We start from the raw sequence: 11337 nt of genomic DNA on the forward strand, positions 1-11337 counted from the left end.
TTGTCTCAGAGAAGGCTGACTAATATGCCAGTGTTTAGTTTTCCAAGTGACAGACCAAAGACTTTCTTGACTTAGCAATAGCTTAAGTCAGTAAAAATATAACAAGGCTTATCAAAAGATGTCTTGGCCATAACTATGAGAATGGCTTTGGCTTCTGCCCACTGAGCTGAGAAATTTTGTAGGTTTTTAGTTCTTCATACCTGGTGCTGGGATTGGGCATCTGCAGCAGCCAGTGGCCACCCTTGGGTTTCAGCTCAACCAAGCCATCAGTGAACCAGGCCCAAGTATGTAGTAGAATGTCAATGAATTCAGGACTCCAAGGAGCTAGTGGCCTCATTTTGATCCGTGAAGTAAGGGATAAAGTTTTCTTCAAAGGGAATGCTGCCATATTTTCATGTGAGCCTGAGATGCTGCTGGGGCCAGACCAGCTGCATTCTTGAGAATACCATTTATATTTGACAAGTGAAGCTTATTGTGCCCTTGCTACCTTGTTGACTCAACATGAATGGGACTATCAGGCTATAGAGTCACAGGTATGCATAGAAATGGCATTCAATTTTGACAGGAGCTCAGTAACAAGCTAGTAGCTGCTTTTTAAAAGAGTAGCCATGTCAAGGAGGTGATGAGTCTAAAATCCCAAAGGATACCAGAGTCTCTAATTGGCAAAATCGTTAATCACAGTGAATTGTATCACAAAGTGGTCACTAGAGTTGTGGAACACAAGATATAGAGCATGACTCAGCTTTCTGGACAGCTCTTAGCTTTTGGCCCAACTCAAAAGATACCACTTTGTAGGTTAGCTGATAAAAAGCAAGTAGAATCTTCAAGTGAAGCCATACTGTCTTCAATAGTGAAGAGTGCAGTGCGATTCTAGTTGTTTTTCTTTGACTGCCAGCTAGATTTAGCACGGAAAATCTGCCTGCATTGTAAACCCAATGTGGGGCAGTAAGAGCTCAAATACTATTCAGTACCACACTAAGTTTTTCTATGGAAATTAGCCTTATAGAACTTTTGCAGAGAAAGCCAAATCTCTGTTACTGCAGTCAGGATTCACTATAAAATCTCTGCCATCTTTGAATGGATCTAAAGTAGTCATGGCAGTTTGCAAGAGGTGTTGAGCCTTAGGATAGCATAGCTGTTGCATTTCTTATTTAACATCAGATTACTGCCACAATCATCTCCAAAGTGAACCAGCCAAAATTCAAACAGTTCACCTAGTTTCTACCCATAGGTGGACTCCATTTTTGTTTTAATGCTCATTGTAGGTACTTGTCTCTGTGACTGTGGTCAGAGACTGGGTGAAACTTTCTTTTCCTACCAGGATGAATTTTAGTTGGTGGTTACCACGGGGCACACCTGAAGCTGATTACTTGATTGGTGAGGAAGTCCTCCATCTCAGAGAATTGACAATATCCAGGCCACCATTTAGGCAGCTGAACTGTGAACTCTTTGAACCCACTTCTCAGTATTTGGCCTGTAGCCAGCTCCCCAGTTCCTTTTCATTTCCAGGGAGTAAATTTTGGAGGATCATTTTATTGCCTTGTTGACTGTACAATTTGGTTAGCATGTTTGCTACCCATTCTTGTGGACTTCCCTCAAACATGTTAGTGTGTAGGGCCCTCATCCTTCCTCTTCCAGAAAGATACCTCTCTATCAATTTCCTATCCTCACAGGCAAAACATTGGAGAAATGTGGAAATTATGAAATTTCAATCTATTAACTAGCCAACAAATTAGCCTGCTATAGTTTCATGGACATTTTGGAAGGTGTGCGTCTCTGGGTCAGAGAAAAAATACAGCTTATTACTCAGAGCAATAGCAGTAGCCAAGATGGCCATGTTTGCTTTGGTTCTTGTGCACACAGTGGATTACATTATGGAAGAGGAGCCCTTAGCTTGGGGAGCCTGGATCTTCATAGGAGGTAATAAGTATGTCTGTCATTTGCCTCACAGGGGAAGAAACTATCTCTAGCTTTCAGGATGATAAGCAATCTTTCTTTGTCCTGGTTGGAGACATTATGCCATCCATGGGTTTTTGTTATATAAATGTCTTTGAAGACTAGGAAAAAGGACAAACTGTGTCTTCCTCACAAGACATGCAGAAGCACAAGACCCATGGAGAATGAGTCTGCTATCATCAGTTTTCTTAGACTTCTTACCTACTTAGAACTTAGAATTCCCTATTTGTAAGGGCATTGTCTTGTAATGAAAGAAGTATTTAGGTGCCAGGGAAGATTTTTAAGAGAAAGTGACCTCTAAGCTGAATCTAAAAGAATAAGTGGGGATTACTCAGGGGAGAGTATGGGGTAAGTATTAGATAAACTTTTAAGTGCCTCCTCTATTGTTATTTCATAGCTAGAGAATTGAAAGCTTGAAAATGTTCTTGGAAACAATCATAGGAAACAAGATGGAAGATAATTTTTCTCTCTGAGAAGGTTCAGTGTACAACATTTTGTTTTAAATATCAATTTTAGTTGATATTATAATTTAAAACAATTTTAATGAAAAATTTAAATATTAGCGAAAAGGTGAAAGAATTACACAGTGTTACAGCCATATGCCCACCACCTAAATTTTACTGTATTTGCTTTATTACGTATCTCTCCTTCTCTCTATCCATTTATGAATACCTCTTTTTTATGCATTTTAAAGTTGCAGACTTTAATGCATTTGCCCCTAAATACTTCAGAATACATATAATTAATGAGAGCAATTCAACGTTTTCATTTTTTAGGGTAACATGTTTACATAGAGTAAAATGCACACATCAAAAGTATGTGATTTATTGAATTTTGAGAAATGCATATACCTGTGTAACCCCAAATTTTATTAAGATATAGAACATTAGTTTCACCGCTGAAAGTAAACTCATGTCCTTTTGTAGCCAATCAATTCCCATCATCATCCCCCAAAGAAAGCAATTGTAATGCTCTTTTAAAACTGTAGATTAGCTTTATCTGTTTTAGACTTCATGTAATTGTAATTACACAATATGTAGTATTTTGCTCAAGTTTTCTTTCACTCAGAAAATGTTTCTGAGATTCATCCACTTTGTGTTAGGCAGTACTAGATTCCTTTCTATTCTGGAGTAGTATTCTGCTTTATGGATATGCCAAAATTTGTTTATCTGTTCTCCTGTTGATGGACACTTGTACTATTTCCAGTGTTTAGCTATGATAAATCTGCTATGAATATCATTACACAAGTCTTATTGTGTGTCCCATTTAAAAAAATTTGTTATACATGGTTTCATGGAGCAAAAATGTTTATAGGTTTCTTAACTACTGTGTCATGTAAAGTTTGCTTTATCTTACATATCCTTATTCATGTTCTAAAGGCCATGCCTTATTTGTTATTTCCCTATCAATGTACTGGACTTGTGGGGTTTTATTTATAGACTTACTCTTCTCAAATTTTATCAGCATTATTTTAAAAAAATCTTTTATTTCATTTTTTCCTTTTATTTGTTTCACAGTCATTTATGGGACACTGTGTGTTAGATACTCTGCCAGGTTTTGGTGATGCGTCAAATTAGACACAGTTTCTTATCTCAGAAACAATCTCATTTATAGCTGGAGGACATACGTGTCTCTCTCTCTCTCTCTCTCTCTCTCTCACACACACACACACACACACCCAACCATATCTGTGATAGGAGCAAAATCCCTTGTGAACGTGGAGGACATAGCAATTGAAGCCCTATGAGGCTAACATGATTTTGTAAAGAGTTTTCAATGTTTTGCTTTAAATATTACCCTGAGGATAATAAACAGGTCTCTTCTTCCCTCCCCCGGGGAACATATGAATCAAATCTTCTCAAGGAAAGGGTACAGAAATCTCAGATATCTTTTCTGGTTCATGGCCAATATCCTAAAGCTCTTTTCTGTAATACACTGTGGAGTCCTTAAGGGAAGACATTTTTTATCTCTAAAGTCGAGTCCTATTCCTGCAACACAGTGGGTTCTTAGCAAATATTTGAATTATCAATGGTTATTCCCCCAAAAAATTAAGTCTGGGAAACATGAGACTTCAGGCAAGTGCTTACAGAGCCAGTGAGTTAGAGCACTGAGATTTGCAGTGTGCTCTCCCAGGGACTTGTTACAGCAAAGGCTGGGAAAGCAACATTGGTGTTTACTCCGATTTTTTTTTTCTGTAATCTTGTCCCTGAAGCCTTAAAGCTTGTCTGAAGACTTGGACTCCACTCAAATGAGCGAAAACACAACAGAAACTTTGTTCTTTCTGACAGATACTCAATGTCAACTTCCTATTATTTTCTCATTTTACTTCTCTACTTTAGACACACATCCATTTGCACCTAGGACTGTTCTGCCTCTTATTTCCTTTATTTTTAACATAATCCTAATTCTCTTCATCTTTATTCTCTTCATTAGCATAGTTCACCCGGCCCCCTACCCATCTCATTCCAGAAGTCTTTAGAAAGCATTTTCTAACTTTAACAGTGAAAACATTGGGAGGAATTGCACCTCTTATTTCTCTTTTTCCCCATTAAAGAAGACTAATTTATTTTAATAGGCTACATTTTGAATGTATTATATAACAAACACCAGTAAAGATATATTTGAATTAAATTTTTGATTTATTATCTAAGATGCCTTTATACCTTTTAAGATGTTTTTATTATCTTTGGCATACATATACCTAAAAGATCTTCTTGAAACATATCAGTGAACCCAAATGATCTTATGTCTTATTGGTGTTCATCTTATTTATTTATGTTGGCCTTTTTTAAAATTATTATTTAGCTCATGTTATCTTGAGAATATTTAGTTTCTGTCAGTTCTATTTTGTCCACAGTTCACATGGCAAGGCCATCTATTTCAGCACCCAGGTCAGATGTCCCCTTAGAAGGGTCTTAGTATTTTCTTCAAAAGAATCAAAACAACATCTTTTGATATCTATTGCAATCATGTGTTTGCTTCTATTTTGGATTGTCTGTCTTATCTCCTGGACATCAAAAGCATCCTTCAGGGTAGGCATGCTATCTGTTATATCTGACACTCTTATTTAAATGTAAAATCCTAATTTCAGGTGGCAGGTACATAGATTAAAATGACTGCCAGAACTTTCCTTCTGGACATATAAGATTCTAAAACCTTATTGGAATTATAGTGAGTTGATTTTGTTTTAATATTTTTTTCTTCATAGGAAAAAGAAGACCATTTTGAATCTGTTCAGCTGAAATCCTCAAGATCCCCAAATATATGAAAAAAACAATGCTGTAGCCTTCAGACTAATGAACAAAGATACCTGCTCTCTAGTTTTACAGGACTATAGTTTAGAGCCTGTCCTTGTACCTGGCACATTGGTAATGTCACAGAGGAGGGCCATGCTACTGAAAAAGGAAGGAGGTTGAAATGTTTGATTGCCTTATCACGTGGTCAAGTTTCTTGCCAAAAATAAGAAAGCAAATGGTTTGAGTCTCAACTGAAGATGAAGCTCAACTCAGGAAGAGATTTATCTGTATATACACATAACTGAAAACCAAGGTTAAGCCCACCAGTGCACTATTGATGCATGCCATATAATTAATGCATAACTTTTATTCTTTATAACTTCTACATAAAAAGTGTGCTTTGGAGGACAGATGTCAGCATATGCATTGTGATCCCATTTGTCTTTTCTTTGTTTATATATTTGAAAAGATTTGAAAAATTTTTAAAGGTATAGTTATTTTTCCCATTATTTATTTTCCTGACAAGACCTTAAAACATCTTTTCTATTAAAAATGGTGAACAAAGAAAGACAATAAACATTTCATTTTCCCATAGAGTATCTTTCTGGATTTCAGAAGCCTAAGTAAGCAGTGATTTTTTAGAAAGAGCCAGCAGGTGTTTGAGTTATCTAAACTTATAATCACCTTTGAAATACCATTTATTCTTGTTGGAACTGGTTAGGTGAACTTGACTAAAAATGTTGAAGTAATCTTTAAAAAATAAAAAAATGACAAGGAGACGCCTTAACTTTCCAGTAATACAAATAAGCGACATTATCATAGAAGTCCAATGGCTTAAGATTATGTAATGCTTGAAGTATAATTTAAAACGAAGGGGAAAGCTTGTTTATCACGTTGCAAAACCATAAACAGGAAAGTGGAATGACTTATGAACAACTACAGATAACTGTACAAAGGTATTGGAATAATTTTGTGGTCTCCAGAAAATGGTGCTGGGATATTTGTCCTATGTCTAGCATCAAAGGTTATATGACTATTATTCTCCTACAAGATTTTGAAGGTTATGACTTCCATGGAAGTTTTTATTTTTTAAGTCAATAAGGAAGGAATTCAGTTTTGGAAAATTACATATAATTGTATTCATAATAAGAATGTGGTTGTACCATAAGCAGTTATGAAATATGTGTTGTTCTTATTCAAAAGTGATTCAGATAATTGTGATATTTCCTGTAACAGACAGGTTACCAGTATTAGCATGTCTTAAATATTATTTGTTGAAAGAAGTTTGATTAGATTTGACCAATTTTGTGTAACACTAATTGTTTTAGAACTGAGAAGGAGGAGAGTTTCCTTCCCATTGATGATCGAAGGTACTTTGGTTTGTTTCCAATAAACAGTTATCTTTATAGATGGTAATCCAGCTTTTTAAAAAGATGGTGCTTGGCTGAGAGAAGCAGGACTTATGAGTAGGATTTGTTGAATGTTTTGCCTCACATCTTTCAATGAGGTATGATTTGTAACTTTTGATTTAGCAGGTGATGTCTTTATTTTTGTGAAAACTGGGAGAAAAATAAATAATTGCATTTATCTGGCTGGCGGATAAAACACTGGACCGTACTGTTATTGTTGAATGAATGTTTGTTTTGTGTATATCTTCTACTATTGGATTCATGAGTATAGGTGAGGTTGCCATTATTTTATTGTTTATTGTGAGATTCAGGGAGGACATCATGTAGTATAAATCCTTTACATGTTTAATTTCTTAAATCTTCCTATAAATAAATTATTTTGGCATTGCTCATTTTTATCTTGCTAACAGTGCTGATGAGCCTTTCCCCATTTTGGTCAAAATTTAAACAGAAGAATTAAAATACATTTGAAATGAACCCTTTTAGAGGAATCCTGGCAAAGTTGTACAGCTGGACAGAGTCAGGAAGTTTCTGCGCAGTCACCTGTCACTCTCTCTTCATCTTCGGCTGTGCTCAACATACATGTTCGAAGCCATAGAGATAATTGGGATTTGCTCCTAGGTAGCTTCTTTCTTCTCCTGTCACTGGACTAAAATCTCTGACATGTCAAAATGCCTTAAATTTTAATGAACTCTCTGAAAATGTAGTTGGTATTGAAGAATTTCTTTCTAATTTTAGATATTAAATAGATTTTATCAGCTCTGTCCCATCTTTGGAACAGAGCTGCCTTTTTCCTTTGGATCCCAGTGGTTGTCATTTATTCCAAGCACTAACAAAGTATGACAGAAAGAATTTTATGAGGAAAATATTCAGAGCAATCCTGGCTGTAAAATTCACTTTGGGTTTAGGTCTTGCCTTTCCATAGCTCAGTGGAATATTGAAAGATATAAACAACTTAATTATGTTTTTATGACTTTTAATTGATATTTGTTGTTTCTTTAACTCCCTAAGTGGTAGAAGAAGGTATTTGTTATTTTTCTAAAAGGCACAGTTTTGAAGCCTTAAATACTTCATTAAGTCAACTGTCACCTCTAATATCTCTTAATATCTGTCAAAACATGTTTAAGTCAGTTTTCCACTGGATGAGACCATGTCTTCTGTGGATAAATTATTTTATGCTGTTTCACAATGTGGAGCAATTTGGTATGTGTTCACTTGATTTAAAAGACTGAATTTTATTCTTGTTGACTTTTCCCCTCTTTGGTTACTAGCAATCAAGTTCTTTCCAGGATTAAAAATATTTCATAGTATTTTTGTGTAGACTTTTGTCATTATTTTCTTCCCAAGGAGAAAAGGTGGTTTCAATTGTTATGTGGAAGAATTGCTTGGGTTCAGTCACTTACCAACTGGGGTCCAGGTTCCTAGGTGGTGGGTCATGATCGACTGTGGTTTTCAAGACCAATATGGTCAAATGTACTTTGACCTATATCAACAGAACTACTTCCTGTGGTAGTTCATGGTCATTCCTAGTGGGAGGCTAATGTGCAGATCATTTCTCATGAAAGTAAATTTCTTGGGAGTTGGAAAGGAACGATGACTTCATCATCTAGTTTAAAATCAATGTGTCGCTCATGTTTATCTTTTTACACAAATGATATGTAGAGTAGACCTTTAGAGGACTTAAAATACTCTCCCATCTATTTTATAGTAAACATGAATATTACCTAAGGTTTACGGGCCAAGTTCTAAATTAAGATTGTCCTAAAGAGAAAGTCCCAATGAGAGAAAACTAAACAAATAAACAAAAAATAGTCAACACCTGAGTCATTTCTTGCTAAAATGGAGTTCAAAGTAACTGACCAGAGATTATACTCTTGCTGGATTTTGTTTCTTTTGGTTTAACATTTTCAGATGAGTTCATTTTAGGATCATAAATGAAGGAAGTAAAACTTTATTATGGGATGAATAATTGGAAATCAATTGCTACTACTCTTGCAATTGATACTAATTGATATTACTATTGCAATTTGTCTAGATGAGAAGCCAGCAATCTTTTTCTGTAAAGAGTCAGATAAATATTTTCATCTTTACAGGACATGTGAGCTCTGTTGCAGCTCTTCAGCTCTCCCACTGTAGCATGAAAGCAGCCACAGACAATATGTAAAATGAGTATGGCTGCATTCCAATAAAACTTTATGTACACTGAACTTTGAGTTTCATTTAAATTTCACTTGTCATGAACTGCTATTCCTCTTTTGATTTTTTCTTAACTATTTAAAAATGTAGAGGCATTCTTAGCTCATAGGCCTTATAGAAACAGGAGCTGGGCTAGGATTTGACCTGCGAGCTTGGGTTTGCTGACCCCCAGTTTAGATCACTGCAACCCACAAGCAAAACTGTTCGGAAGAATCTGTTTGCACACAGATTCTTTGCCCTTTAGGAGCTTACCACCTTAAAAGTTTCTCAAGTCTCAGAGATGTTCAAGAAGGAAATAACTCATCATCCTCCCTTGATGATTTAATCACCTCATCAAAGACAAAGCCAGATACTCTTCTGAGTTCCTCTTGTTGTTCTTGGACTTGGTTATGGTTATTGGTTAGCAACTGATAAGAGCAAAGCAAGTGAACTGGTTCAAAGTAAACCAGCAAGATTAATTTAAAAGTCTTTTCTCATTGGGGTTTATTTAACATTTATTGCTAAGGTAAGTAGATTTAGAGATAACATTCAATCTTATATACAGATCCATTTAAAATAACCATAGGGAAGTAGGGGATATTGATGCCTGAAGTAGCTTCAGTATAGATTCTTGAGCCCTAGGACTGGAGACAGTCTTTGCATGTGTTTGCAGGGCACACCTCAATCTACACATTTACCAAGTCTTGTTTTAAGATTTACTGAGCCGCAGAAGACATTTAGGATTTCTTTAATGATGGATGGTTCAAAAAAGAGATCTCTAATTTCTCTGAACAAAATATCTCAGTAAGGCTTTCAATTTGATGCAGTTTTCCTTATTAACAGCTCTTGGAAGAAGAGCTTTGTCTAAAATAGCTTGTGAATATTGGTAAATTTGGTTTGGGGAGAGGCAATATTTTCTTAGTCTCAGATGGCCAATTTCAGATTGCTCTTGGTTGGGTTAAATAAATGAGTTAAACCAGTGGTATTATGCAAGTCACAGAACAGGACTGATAATTGCCTTATTCATGGGTTTGAGCCTTTGTTATTAGAGGTGTGGCAGTTATAATCCACACTGGTATTCCATCTTTCTGGTGTCTCACTTTTCTTGGCTTCTCCATGCTTATAGCCCTTTGCTGAAGAGCTCAGTGGCCCAAGGCTGTCATGGTGGATACGTGAGGAAAGCAGGGGGCCTAGCTTAGAGAGTGTGGAGTTGAAGAGTGTAAAAGGGCACTGCCTAAATTACCTTTCTCAGCCACTCTCTTTATCGGTCCTCTGTGTGGTCTGCAAACGAGCTTGCTTAACAACTTGAAAATGGGACCTTTTTCTTTTACCATGATAAATCTGAGTGGGCAAGAGAATCTATTAATATTTAAACTAGTGAGGACACAGAACATTTTAGAAACTGTAAGCACTTGGAACACCAATGATAATCTACCATATCGTTAGGTTCTGATATGTTTTTTATGAGTGGGATGTATCATTCTGCCTGAGTTCCTTAAATTCAGGAAGTTTTTGCAAAGATGGATCTCTTCAACCAGTTTTATATTCTGGAAAGATAAAATGTTGTTACTGGAGTTAAAAAAAATATCAATTCCAAATCTATTTGTTTGAAATGGCTTATGTAAAAGAGATTTTATAGCAGCTATTTTTCATACATACTCTGAATATTTTTAAAAACATTTCTAGGGATCACATGTTAGTTGATGCACTTTAAAACTGAAAAGAAGACTGTGGCAGGGAAGGAGAAAATGACAAGAGCTGTCAGTTAATGCATTTTAAGCGTGTAGGCAGGTCATGAAGTATAGTGTCCATAGATCAAAACTCAGCTATCAAAAACAGTTTTCTCAAGATTCACCCATAGCCTAATTGTCTTGTTTAAAAAGATCCGTGATCAATTTGATTGTTTTAGGCATGAGCTGTGTCTCTGAACAATCCATGTGATATTGCCTTCCTCAGACTGTCACATTCCATCAGTGGATTGACTTTATTTTCTCTCCTATCAGCCATGCCTCAGCCTGTATCTTGAGCAGATGCTCATTCTGAGCACACTTATCTAACATTCCTGCCAGTTTCAGTCACAGCAGAATTCTTTTTTGATATCTAGTGCTGGTGAATGTATTACCCAGTCTACCCTACCCACTCCTGAAAACCCAGGTCCTTATTTGAATATGAGAATTCAGGGCCTGGTGAGCACCGTTGTCATTGAACATCTGCTGAGTTTTGGATGGATTGATTAGGTTGCTGATTCAAATGCATCCAGAAGGAAAAAGAATTTCTAACATCTGATTCCTCTCTATTTCCTTCAAGGCCAGCCCTGTTGGCTTTTGTGCACCTGCTCATCATTTCTGGATGTTTTGAAAATAGTATTGGTATGTCTTGATTAACTAAACCCTGGTTATTTAGCCTGTGGGTCCCCCATATTCTTGATTCTCTTCTTCCCTCCTCTCACTGTCTTCCTCAGTCATAGTTTCCTCACAGAATATTTTCCAGTCTTTATGGTATTTAAAGGCTGGAACTACATCTTATTCATCTTTCTCTTTGTCATGGGCTAAAGAGTTCCC

The 11337-nt window shown here is 36.2% G+C and overlaps 1 protein-coding gene across 2 annotated transcripts in view; it reads left to right on the forward strand.

The window, feature by feature from the left end:
• Window positions 1-8808, forward strand: part of KIAA1324L (KIAA1324 like) — a 230555-nt gene extending 221747 nt beyond the window's left edge. Inside the window, exon 24 of one of the 2 annotated variants that reach the window (XM_006925729.3) lies at window positions 5165-8808. In XM_006925729.3, coding sequence (XP_006925791.1) covers window positions 5165-5224 — 60 coding nt within the window. In that variant the 3' untranslated portion in view covers window positions 5225-8808. The remainder of the gene's footprint in view (window positions 1-5164) is intronic. The other variant, XM_015599804.2, reaches the window with a different exon arrangement.
• Window positions 8809-11337: the final 2529 nt, after the last annotated feature.

Source organism: Pteropus alecto, unplaced genomic scaffold, assembly GCF_000325575.1.
Source record: "Pteropus alecto unplaced genomic scaffold, ASM32557v1 scaffold69, whole genome shotgun sequence".
Taxonomy (NCBI): domain Eukaryota; kingdom Metazoa; phylum Chordata; class Mammalia; order Chiroptera; family Pteropodidae; genus Pteropus; species Pteropus alecto.